This window comes from Sminthopsis crassicaudata, chromosome 4 (assembly GCF_048593235.1).
Source record: "Sminthopsis crassicaudata isolate SCR6 chromosome 4, ASM4859323v1, whole genome shotgun sequence".
Lineage (NCBI taxonomy): Eukaryota > Metazoa > Chordata > Mammalia > Dasyuromorphia > Dasyuridae > Sminthopsis > Sminthopsis crassicaudata.
Genome location: NC_133620.1, coordinates 319,886,102 through 319,899,111, shown reverse-complemented (window position 1 = coordinate 319,899,111; position 13,010 = coordinate 319,886,102). Strand labels below are relative to the sequence as shown.

The following is a 13,010-nucleotide window of genomic DNA, read 5'->3' as shown; positions in this document are numbered from 1 at the left end:
TTGGCTTATGAATGAATGAATGAAAAAAATTATTTAGCATATTTACTTAGCTATTATATTTATTTTTATTATTATTTTTAGATTAGTTTATAGATTAGTTATTATTAATTAGTTATTATTAAGCACACTTACCATGCACCAAGCAAGCACTGTAATAAGTGTTGGGAATAAAAATACAAAAGTGAAGACAGTCCTGTCCTCATAGAGCTTACATTTTAAAAGGGAAAGATAGTCTATATATAAGAATGGTGGGAATATTTTGATTTAGAAAGGAATGGTAAATGGAGCCATGAGAATGGTGAAGGTAAACTGATAGACTCTTCCTAAGAACAATGCTAGCACTGATTTGATTTTGTTTTCAGAACTGAAAAATGTGGGCAGGAGGCATGACAGTGGAGTGCATGTGGCATTTATTTTTTAACCCACGTATAACACTTTACATTTATACTGATTGAGTTTTAACTTATTAAATTCAGCCCAGTACTCTAGGGTCTGTCAAGACTCTATATTATCCATTGTTAACTAGACCTCCCAGCTTGATGTCATCTGAAAATTTAATGAGCATGCCATTTATACCTTTATCCAAGTCACTGATGAAAATGTCACTGAGCCAAACACAAATCATTGGAGTTTTTCCCTGGGACCTCCTGCCACATTGATATTGAGTCATTAACAACTTGTTTTTAAAATCTTTTTTAATGTATCTAATGGCATTATTGTCTAGTCCACATCTCCAAGAAGAATAGTGTGACATACTTTATCACAAGTTTTGCTACATCTAGGCAAATCACTGCATTCTACGCATTTACTAGTTAAGAAACCATATTAAACAAGGAAATCAAGATAGTCTGGCATGACTTATTCTTGAAATTCATGATTTATTCATGAATCAGGCTGGCTCTTTGTAATCATCGCTTCCCTTTCAAGATGTTTGCCAACCATCTTTTTAATGATCTGTCCTAAAATTTTTCTAGGAACCAAAGTCAAGCTCACTGATCTACAGTTCTGCAGAATCTGTTCTCTTCTATTTTTTATTTTGGTAGAAAGGGAAGAATTATTTGCCATTCTTTTTTCTTGTGGTACCTCTTCCATTATCCATGATCTTTCAAATATCATTGACAGTGGCTCAACAGTCACATTTGCTAGTTCGTTCACTACCCAGGGATATAATTCCTCTGGGACAGGTGAATTCAATAAAAGTGGCTAGTCCATCTCCTACTGTCTCTTTATCCTGAATATCAACTCCCTGTTGGTCATTTTTGTTCTGTCATTCCTAGCGCAAAGATTATTTTTTTCCCATAAATTAACATCTATTAAGTACTTATCAGGCTCAGAGCTCAGGCTTCCTTCCTTGATGTGTGGCCACTCTTGCCTGCCCCAACCCCTTGGTTCTCCTCCCTCTTTCATTGTCCCCTGAACCCATTCCTATTTTCACCCTCTCCTCTAATTCCCTAATATGCTGTGCATTATTTTTGACTCTTGATTCAATAAATGTTATATATCAGAATCACTTGTCCCTGAATAACCTTGGGTAAACCCTCGAATGTCCTTATATTTCAACATCTCTACTGGTAAGGCAGGGAATAGAATGACAACTCCCAGCTAAATTCTAAAGCCTTTCTCTTTGTATCCACATTACCAAGGCTGGGTGATTGACAACTTGTCAGTTTGGGGGCATATTATTCTTATCCCCACATAACTATCCTAACTCTCTACAACTCCAGCTGACATACTAGTTAGATCACTACTAGTGAGGCATGGAGACCCAGATTTCCCTAAGCATACCTCGTTGACTCTTGGGAAAGATGGGGGCCAGATGAGGCTGAGTTGAAAAGGCATTTCAGGTCCTAAAAATAAGAAAACTCAGATTGTTGTCCAAGGTAAGATTACTCACCATCTCCTTAAGTTGTCCCTGAATTTTCCTGACTGTACATTTACAGGCTTCATTCCCTCCATCTGGTATTTCTGTCATCCCCCTCCCTCTCAAAATCCTTCCCTTGTCCCATTGGACAAGATTTGCCATTCTCTGATCTTGTGATACCTTTCCTAGAGTCCAAATATCAAGGCTCAAGTCAGGAAGTAGTTACTCCCCACCTCCCACCTCCAAAAGCCTTCCCTGATGCCCCTTCCTTTTTATGGGCATTTCCCTTTCCACTCTACTTTGTCACTGTCCTAAATGTGAGAAGAAAGGTAAGTACCTTTTCTCTTCAGTGATTACTTGCATACAAAATGGAATGATAAGATAGATGGAAAGTGATGTGAAAGTTTAGTTCACAGCAAGATAAATCAAAATTGGGTGCTCTGGAGGCAGAGCAATGTTTGGGAAAAGATGCACAAGGCAGCATAGTATGAGAAGGACTAGTTTTAGTTCCCCATGCCTAAGAAGATACTTTCATGAGAGATGATTGAGGACAGTTCCAATGATCTTGTGATAAAGAGAGCCATGTGCATCCAGAGAGAGGACTGTGGGAACTGAATGTGGAACTGTGGAACTTAGTGCCAACATAGTATTTTCACTCTTTTTTTGTTGTTTGGTTACATTTTGTTTTCTTATTTTTTTTTTCCTTTTTGATCTGATTTTTCTTGTGCAGTAAGATAATTGTATAAATATATATACATATATTGGATTTAACATGTTTTTTTAAAAAGAGAGTTTCCCCTGAGGCTGGGGTTAAGTGACTTGCCCAGGGTCACACAGCCAGGAAGTGCTGAGTGTCTGAGTTCACATTTGAACTCGGGTCCTCCTGAATTCAAGGCTGGTGCTCTATCCACTGCGCCCCCTAGCTGCCCCAATATTCCATTAATTTTATGAACCACAGTGTTTAGCCATTCCTCCATGGATGGACAGATATCTAATTTATTTTCAATTCTTACCAATCATAAACAAGTATTTTGGAGGACATTGGTACTTTCTTCTAGGGGCTTCCTAGGAATGTAAACCCATTAATGGAGTTTAAAGGGTATGGACATGTGAATCACTTTATTTGCATAATTTGCCATTTCAGAGTTCCATCAACAATGTATGAATGTGTCTATCATTCTACTACCATTTCAGCATTGATTATTGCCATTTCTGGTCATTTTCGCTTAATTGCAGGGTGTGAAGTAAAATATTAGGGTTGTTTTGTTTACATTTTTTTTTTATTATTTGAAGCGTAGTGGTTGGGAATTCTTTACAATTAAAATTTAGCTTGGCGGACCCTTAGATAGCAATCAGGCTCACAGGGGAGGACACCGTCTGGAGGTGATTTGCATTTGCATTTTACCGCTGACTGGATTATAAATTTTACTTAAATTTTTATCTCCTCAGATAATTCTGTAAACTAAACAATTACCGCCGCAGAATTATCTAGAACCGGAAGGGTATTCTGGAGCCTTCTGTAAAGTCATACAAGTTCTTAGCAGAATCTGAACCCAGCTCCTTCGACTTTTTAAACTTTGAGCTAAATTCGTATAGTCCCAACGCAGCTGTGAGACCTTCGGACACGTGACACTTCTCTGGGCCTTCCTTTTCTCCTCCGTAAAAAGCAGAGGTCACACTGCGCGAGCTCAAGCTGTCAGCTGGGTCAAGGTAGGAAAGGGTCTTAGGAGCCCGAGCGGGACTCAGGAAAGGGGGCGGGACCTGCTCCTCCCACCTGCTCTGGGCGTAGCCCCGCCCCTTCCCAGCCCCCAGCGCTTTACGGCCAACTCTAACTCCCGCGAAAAAGATTCTTGTCGTAAAGAGGCACCTCCCTCTTTTCCCTCTCCCCATCCCCTCCCTCCCTCCCGCCCTCCTTCCCCATTCCCCCTCCCAGGCTCCCGCTCCGCCTGCGCGGCCCGCCGCTCCTCCCCCTCCTCCTCCTCAGGTAATGGCCCCAGCTGCAGCCTCGAGTAGGACTGGTTGCGGGCGGGACGGGGAGGGGGGGTGGCGCGAGGAAGCTCGAGGCCGGGGGCGGGGGAGCGCGAGAGGCCGGAGACGTGAGGCACGAGGCGGGCGCCCTCCCGGGCCAACCTGGCGGCGGGGGGGGGGGGGGGGAGGAGGGGGGCAAGGGGGGTCGCGCCCGGAGCCCCGCGCTTCTTCCTGCCAGCCGCGCCCGCTGCTCCTCAGCCCCGAACCCTTGCTTGGTCCTCGTCTTCCAGCACCCAGATCTCCTCCTTCATCTTCTGTGCCCTCCTCGCCACATCGCTGTTCCCTGCTCTGCAGCCCCGAACCTTTTCTTCCTTTCCCTTCTCACCTGAGCCTCTCCATCCCATCTCCTTTCCTTTCATCCCGTCCCATTCTTCAGCCCCTGAACTTCTCACCTCGCTCCCTGTTCCTTGGTGTCCCCCATCCCTCCCCCTTCATCCACGTGCCCTATCTCTTCATCCTTATCCTAGCCCCCTCCCCCTCAGCCCCCGAGCCCCCTCTCCATCCCCACCGCTCTCCTTCACCCCCTTGCCCCCAGCCTCCCCCTTCAGCACCTGTCTCTCCCATTCTGGCTCCTCTCCTCCCCTGATGCCATCATTCTTACCCCTCTCACCCCTTTATCCCTTTTTCCTTTCCCCTCCATCTCCAGTCCTCCCTTCCCATCCCTATCCCTGTTTCTCCCTCATTCCCCTTCCCATTCCCTAACCCCCCATTCATGCGCTCCATCCTTCTCTCCTCATTCTCCTTTCCCTCTATAACCCCCTTCATTCCCCATCTCCCCAATCCTTGCCTCTTTCTTTATTCCCTTCCTCATTGCTCTTCCCCCAACTAATCCCTGTCTTGTCTTTCTAGCCCCATCCCTCTCTGGATTCCCTAATCCTTTTTCCTCACCTCCATTCTCCTCCCTCTCCCCTCATTTTTTTATTTCCCTTCCTCGGATCCCTCTTCTCACCCCTGCCTTTCCCCCTTCATTCCCTAATCCCTCTTCTTATCCCTCCTTCTTTAAGCCTCTTTCCTCATCTCCCCATCCCTCTCCCCTTAGTCCTTTCTCCCCTTTCTCCCCAGCACCTATACTCATCCTTAACCATTCCTCAATCCCCTCCTCATTACCTCATCCCTCTCATTCTTTTATTCCCTTTCCCTTCATTCCCCCTCATACCCATCTCCTCATCTCTCCCTTTATTCATCTCCTTTATCCCTTTCCCTCTCCTTCTCCTACCCTTTTACGCTTCCCCCCTTCCTTTTCCCCCCAACCCCTCCAGCCCCAGCTCCTCCCTGGATGGGAAAAGCTGATTTTCTGTGCCAGGCAATGCTTGAACAAAGCCCAGACCTAGAGCATTTGCACCAGCAATCACAGCAGAGACAGGAGACAGCAGCCGTTGCTGCCTCATGCCCCATGCTTGTGCTTTCCCTCCTTCTCTAGATTAGCATCAGGCAGCTGTATGGCAGGAAGATGGCAGAGGACAACCAAAGGGTGGATTATTTGGCTGGGTTTTGCTGCCCAGTTGGGGGTCTGGCTGCAGGCAAACCTCGGGTGCTGTGCCATGAGTCAGAAATCTACCTCTCCAATGGGAGTGAATTCGTCTATATCTACAACCAAGAGGGAAAGCTGCTAAATGTAAGTATCCCAGATGCTCTGATATTCCTCCAGGGCTGATGCTGTCCCCTTCATAAGAGCTTAGGTTTAGAGCTGGAGGGGTTTTGAGAGGTCATCAAGTCTAACCCACTCATTTTATAGATGAGGAAACTGAGACCCAGAGAGTTTAAATGACTTCCCTGGGTCTGTGTCTGAAGCAGGATTTGAACCTAGGTCTTCTGACTCAAATCTAGTGTTCTTTCCCACAGTACTATGCTATCTTTCAGTGGCCTCGAGAAATACAGGTGAAGTTTCCATTATAAATAAAGATGAATGTTTCTTTCCTGGTAATTGCTAGATTCCTATCTTTCTCCCAGTGACACACAAAGCTATCTTTCTGTTCCTGGTGACCAGCTGCACCCTCATTCTACATCCATAGCCTCCTGCCACATGAATGCATGTTCTGTGTTTTTGCTCAGTGGGAAATGTTTGATCTTAAATGTTGTTGCTTTTAACTATTTCCTATATATATATATATATATATATATATATATATTCAGAGTAGTTTATGTGTTTTCTGGAGAAGGGAATTTTTTGTCTTGTATCAAATATCATGTTAGAATCTCTTGCTCTAGAGGAAATCAAAGGAGAGAATTACAATGAACTTCAGGGTTAATAAGATATATGTTCTATGGGACTGTAAAAAAAAAAGACCATTCTAGAAGTTTGTCATGTATTTGTGCTATACATTGTCTAATGGGTTCATTCTCTTCACATCTAGGCTGTATATAGGTTTCCTGATCAAGTCTGGCATCTGGAGCTCCTCGCCTTACGTAGGGAGCTGTATGTCCTGTGTGCTCGAAATGGCATTTACTGTTTGTCATTGGACCCTCAAAGCAGGTGAGGTACAGGCATATCCCAGGAGTTGTAATGGTCTCTGATTTGGCCAAAGAATTTAATAGCAAGAGTAGCAACTGCTTTTCTGGCACATATCTTTTAGCATGTTTGAAATGATGCATGACATCACTCACCCAATTGAGAACTATTTGATTTGTACTTTCTAACTCAGAGAAAGATGATTAAAGGTGGCAGAACACCATTAGACGCCATACTAGATCCTCTACACTCTGACTTCCTTAACTCCGTCCTTAAAATGCCTTTAAGCTATTGCTCAGAATAAGAACTATAGTGGTCAATCAAGAAAATGTATTCTTTATTCTTGGGCATCAGTTCAGATTTAAAATGTTTTTAGCCTCTGTTCATTTGACCATGTACCAATTTATGTAGTACTTTTCCCACTCCTACCTTCTGGACCACCTGTGACAGGGGTAGCTCTTTTGGTTTTCCAAGACTCCTTTGCTCTACTCAAGAAGTTTAGGAAGTGTCGTAGAGTTTGAAGAAGGAAAACAACTTCATGGTTTTTGTCAGACTTGTCTATCTTTGGCCTTGATGATTCCTTTACTCCTCTGGTATTGAGTTGATAACTGTCAAATGTGTCTCCAGTAAAAGAGGATAGGTGATCCAAAAATAGTGCCCCTATTTTCTTGCAACTTTTGTATTCAGGTAAATCTTGTCTTTGAGAACTGAAGACTTGACATGGCAAGGCAAAAATCATTGACTTTTTTTTCATTAATTCTTTAATACCTGAATTATTATTTGAGAAGAAGCTATCATTTATAGGATAACATACTCTCTAAGGAAATAATGAAGGAGAATGGAGATACTTTCTTATTGTCAGAGATGATGAAAATACCTAGTATTTTTTATAGCTAATTTACCTCAACAATTTTTGTGGATAATATTTTGTATAAGTGATTATCATAAGAGAAAATGTAACAGGAGTCTATTTCTTCTGAAGAAAAAGGTAAACTGCCATTGGCTTCAAAGGATATAGATTCAGTTTCTGGAACATTTGCCCACCCTCATGTAATGTGTTCACTTATGAGCCCACTGTTTTCAAAGAAGTGGGAAGATAGTTTGAGAGAGCTGCGTAAGGTGCTATTTCATTGTTATACCTCCAGAAAGAGTTGCTATGTTGCCACTACTTTACCAGCAAGACATTTAGGAGGATTGACAATAAATACCTAAATATGTCTTTGATAAGACACTTCTAAGCACCATCTTTTTCTCTTTAGCTTGTTAAGAGGGTGTGCTGGCTGCACACTCTGGGCCTTTGTCTTGACTGAAAGCTTTTCCCTGTTTGCTTGAAGGTTGGTGAACCAGACTGATGGCGAGGACAAAGAAGGTGATTTCCCTTCAAGTGTGTTTCCTGTGGATTCAGACTCCTGTGTGTTCCCTGATGCTACTCTGTGTGCTTTCACGGTGCTGAATGACATCATCATCACCCTGGCTCAGGGCCCATCCAAGTGGAGGATGAGACTGTTTGAACAGCCCCAAGGCTCAGATAGGGACCCCAGACCTGGGAGCCAGTTCAGTGAGGTGGAGTTCTCTACCTGCATTTTGCCATCAGGGAGCAATGGGAAACCCCTGGCCTCTCGCTTTCTTCCAGTCCTGTGCTGTGCATCCCCTCCAGGCACCACTGTTTCTCACACACCTTGGTGTAGTTCTGGAGGTTTTGTGCTAGAGGAGACCCTCTTTGGTTTGCTATTTGGAGCAGATGCTGCCCTTCTGGAGTCTCCCATGATCCTCTGTGGTTTTCCAGATGGTCAGCTGTGCTGTGTGCCTTTGAAGGCTCTACTATCTCCTGAGATGGCTCTTGCTGGCCCAGAAACCCCTGTCAAGATACTTCACCACTTGGAAGAGCCTGTGGTCTTCATTGGAGCTCTGAGAACAGACCCAAGGATCCTAGAAGACATGGATGAGAAACCATTAAATGAAGACACAAGCTGTGACTGTATGGTAGCTGTTGGTCACTATGGCAAAATGATGGCCATTAAGTCTAGTCGGGAAGAAGGAGGAAACTTGGTGCCTGAACTCAGAGAATACTATATTAGGGGACCTATCCTCTGTGCTGCCTGTGGTGTGGGAAGCCGCATGTATTACAGCACCCATTCTGATCTTTCTGTGGTTGACCTGGCTTGTAACAGCAACCCTTCAGACCCTGAGAAGATAGATAATGCCCAGGGAGTACTACCTCCAGTTCTGTCTCCAGCCAGTTTAAGTATTTGTAGCGTTGTGACTCTTTCTGTATCTTCTAGGGCACCTAAAGGTACTGGCAATTACTTAAGGATAAACCAAAGATCTTGGGGCCTAACCCATAATTTTACAATCTTGATGAAGCTGTTGGTAGATCCATCTTTCACTTGCTCATTCTATTCCATCTCTTCCTGTAGCTTCAATTTTACTACCTTCTCTCACGTCCTTGTTGTTAAATCACTTGTCTTACCTCAAGCAGTGCTGATTTAAGTTTAAAGAAAAAGATGGTTTTTATAAAGTATATAACTTGAGTAGTATTCCTGCAAAACTCTCCTCTGTGTTTTAATTCTGGTGTTGGAAGAAGGGCTTGTCTTTGCTTGCTTTTGACCCTTGATTGATAGATTACTCACCTGCAACAAAGGGTCCTGATCATGTGCAATAAATAGTTTAGGATAAATTCAGATTGACCTAACTAGGCTTTTAGCTGTCTTTTGAAGGTTGAAGAAGCAACTGGTCAAGTCATCAAATGACCTGCCAGTAAACAGCTCTTAAGCAGATGTATGTGGAAGTGAGAGGTAAGGTTTGAACTGTGCCTTTCTAAAAATGTGAGGGGGAAAAGGAATGGAGTGATCATTTCCATTACCACATTTTTCATTAAGGTAACTTGTGAGTATGCTGATAAATTCCATCCTGGAAAGCATTTTATATGAAGAATACTCTTTTAGCAGTAAAAGCCAAAATTCTCTCCACTACAGGGACTACAGGGAAAGGAAAATGAATTGCCAAAGAAGAGAATACCAAACTAGTGAAGACACATATATTTGTAACCTGTTAGTATACCTTTTTAACAATGAAAAATAAGGCTACTTATGATGTTGTCGGCAAAACAGCCTTACTATCACATGCTATTTGCTTGAGAAAATGTGCAAAATATTATTTATGAACTGAAAACTTTAGTATACAAAGGTATACTCTTTGGAAAACTCAGAAAAATCCATATATTTGAAAATATCTTTCTGTTGACTTCTTGAGAAAGTCTTTCAAAAGTTGCCTGTTCCTTCTGACCTTCTTTGCTGGCTGTCTTCCTTGGCCTTCCTGTTTTTGTACCCCAATCATCAAATGAGATAATAGGGCTTGAAGTGGAACAAGGGCTGGGGGAACCAGCAACTTCTTCAAAAGAAACAAGAACTTGTTAGCCCCAAAGCATCCCTGACAGACAGTAGAGGAGATCGGAAAGGAAACAAAACTACGGTAAAGAGACAGAGCAGCTTTCAGAAAATTACCTGCCCCTGACTACAAAGGCTCATAAAAGGCTCTCAGCAGGACTCCCTGATGTATCTTCTCTGTTTCTCTTTGGAAAGCTGCAACATTGTTTTCTGTAGCCTGTCTAGCATTGCATAGCACTGTTACTAAGTTGTGTTGTATGTGTTTATTGTTTTCCTTGTGACTTTTCTTTCTTTCTTTTTCTTTTTCCCTGAGGCTGGGGTTAAGTGACTTGCCCAGGGTCACACAGCTAGGAAGTGTTAAGTGTCTGAGACCAGATTTGAACTCGGGTCCTCCTGAATTCAAGGCTGGTACTCTATCCACTGTGCCACCTAGCTGCCCCCTCCTTATGACTTTTCTTACCTGTTTTTTTTTCTATTCATTGTAGTCAGATTAACATCCTTATTGCCATTTCTCTACTAGAATGACCTTGCTTTTCTTGGTTTGATACATTTGGGATTTCTAGAAATTTCTCTGAATTTATTTCAGCAAAGGTTATCTGCATAACAGAAATATATACTTAGTATTCTGTCTGAGGGTGGGAAATTTTCCTCCTGATCTCTGGGCAAGATTCTCTTATCTGTTGCACCAGAATTACCTTCTTTCCTCAATAGCTTATTGGTCTTTTATTAGCATGTGTCCTGGTGATCAAGAGAGAATGTTGTATGACTGAGATGTTAGCTTCTGTTTGCTTATCAGGTCCTAACCATGTACGTGTCATATATTAGGTGAAGCAGAACTATTGGCTCTATCTGCCAAGGGACGACTGATGACCTGCAGCCTGGATCTGAGTTCTGAGGATTCTCGATCAGTAAGGATGACCACAGGAAAAGTGGGTCAAAAAATTAAGGAATTACTCTCTGGAATTGGCAATGTCTCAGAGAGGTAAGCATGCTGTTTCCTTAGCTATTGGTGCAGATATAAATGTTAATCTCTTAAAACGTGTCCTATTACTCATATTCATCATTTAGGTTTGTTTTAATGTATATTGGTTTTTCCTCTAGTGTAGTGTTTAAGATACTGAGCGTTGTCATTGGCTGGACAAAATGCTGCAAAAATTTGTAGTTTGAGCAGTTGGGAAGCCAGGCTATCTCAGGGAGACAAAAGAATCCTTCTCTCAAGCATAACAGCTGCATCCTTCCCCTGGTAGGAGGAAAGAGAATACTCTTAAATCCAGCTAGTTTTTCCTATCAATTCTACCATGCAGCTTAGAGGTGACATATGAAGGAATATGTACTTTAGATGAATTCACTTATCTATAACTTTTGCATAGCTCTTTCTGATTTTACCAGAGTATTATAAAGACTATCTGAACCACAGATGGCAATTGTTTTGAATTATTTCTGTAGCTTCCCACTGCTTTCTTTTAAATTTTTTCCTTTTTTTATTATGAATTTAAACATCAACAAATATGAACATTCTGCCTACAAAGAAAAACAAAAAAAGGGATTTGTACTGTATATGAAACTGAACTTCTGCTACATACAATTTGGTTTTTTTTCTTACTATATACATCTTGTTGAAATTTTTTTTTTGTATAATTCATATTTAACATAGTAGTTTCAATGCTGCTCTGCTTGTCTATGTCTGTTTCTGAACTTTCTTCCTACTACTTTTAGTGTTGCTACTTGTACAGCTTCAAAAAATAAAATGGGCCAATTGGGAACATTTTGGTGAACATCAGGGTGGAGGATGAAACATAATTCCAGTCCCATTGAAGGTGTTAATTAACATCAGAGTTGCTAGTTAACTGGCCATATATGGGGGTGGTGGTGGGGGTGTGTGTAAAATTTGAACTCAACAGATCTGGCAGTAGGTACTGAATAATCAGAGTAAAAACACCAGGCTCTTTGATGGTTGTTTTCAATTATGTGTTGTATGGGGATTTGTGCTATCTCTGGCTTAGGAGATCAGACATCTTGTGTGGGAGTTTAGAGCTTATTTTGGTAAATTGATTAGAAAGACTTTATGTTAACAAACCAAGGATTCTTTCTTATAGAGTATCTTTCCTGAAGAAGGCAGTTGATCAGCGGAACCGTGCCCTGACGTGCCTCAATGAAGCCATGAATGTGAGCTGTGCCCTTCTGTCTAATCGAGAAGGACCAAAGCCCATAAATTGTACCACCACCACTGCCTGGAGTCGCTTTCAACTCCGGGATATACTAACAGCCACTTGTTTGCTTGAGAATAGTAGTGACTACAGTCTAGACCAAGGGTGGACTTTTTGCATTCAAGTGTTTACTAGTTCCTGTGCCTTAGAAGTGGACTCTGTTGGCTCTGCCATCACTTACACCATTCCAGTTGATCAGCTCACTCCTGGCAGTAAAAGGGAAGTGACATTACCACTTGGCTCCAATGAAAATGGCAAATTAGATCTACCTGTGACCATATCCTGTGCACTATTTTATAGCCTGAAAGAGATTCTAGGCAGTGCTTTAACCTCTTCAGATTCTCTGGATGCCCCCTTTTTTGATGATTGCCCCCCTGACATCCTGCCTGACCGAGATGGTATCTTCTTGCCCCTGGGTGAATACACTGTGGATATGCTGCAGTGCCTTCGTTTTCCTAGCCTTGCAGTGGCTGAAGTGCAAGTTCCAGGCCTTCCCAGCCCTACCAGTGACCCTGTGAAAACCTTTTTAGAAGCCTCCAGAGGGCAAGTAGACCCTGAACATATGAAGAACATTGAGCCAATGGGACCAGACTTCCTTAGAGCCAAGTACCTTCCACCATCTGTGGCCTCAGTCAAGGTGTCATCTGAGTTGCTTAAAAATGCCCTGAAGGAATATTGTTCAGGTGGGTGATAATGACTAATAATTCTTTCTCTGACCCTGAAAGGACTTCAGAACCTAGGAAAATTAGATACATCTAATACATCTTTCCTTACCATTGCATCATTCCTTATTGCACCAATTACTGTTTCCTTTTCTGGTGTGTTTAAGGGTTGGGGTGCTGCAGACTGTTATATCTAAACCTTTTGAATTTATGTCTTAGAGATAGAACTTCATGACTCTTCTCCCCTATTATGAACACACTCGATCTTAAAACTCCAAAAGAATAGTAGGCTATTTAAGTATTCTGTCTTTCCTTTTGAAGGAGCTGGGCTTTTTGAACTTTTAAAAATTTTCTAAGTGGACTCTTTTAGCCTAATTAACAGAACAGTAGCAAAGGGAAGGGAGGATTTGATTTGGC

At 42.3% G+C, this 13,010-nt stretch overlaps 1 protein-coding gene across 4 annotated transcripts in view; it reads left to right on the top strand.

Annotated features, from left to right (window-relative positions):
• The first annotated feature begins 4,390 nt into the window (after positions 1–4,390).
• The window catches only part of FAAP100 (FA core complex associated protein 100), a 43,278-nt gene continuing 34,658 nt past the window's right edge, over positions 4,391–13,010 (top strand). For 2 of the 4 annotated variants that reach the window (XR_012481643.1, XR_012481642.1), the window contains exons 1-5: positions 4,394–5,504; positions 6,244–6,362; positions 7,673–8,631; positions 10,550–10,706; positions 11,821–12,614. Coding sequence is in view for 2 of the 4 variants with exons in the window: in XM_074265110.1 (XP_074121211.1) it covers positions 5,340–5,504; positions 6,244–6,362; positions 7,673–8,631; positions 10,550–10,706; positions 11,821–12,614 (2,194 nt within the window). In the remaining 2 variants the exon portion in view is untranslated. Of the gene's footprint in view, positions 5,505–6,243; positions 6,363–7,672; positions 8,632–10,549; positions 10,707–11,820; positions 12,615–13,010 lie in introns of all 4 variants that reach the window. The other 2 variants (XM_074265110.1, XM_074265111.1) reach the window with 2 other exon arrangements.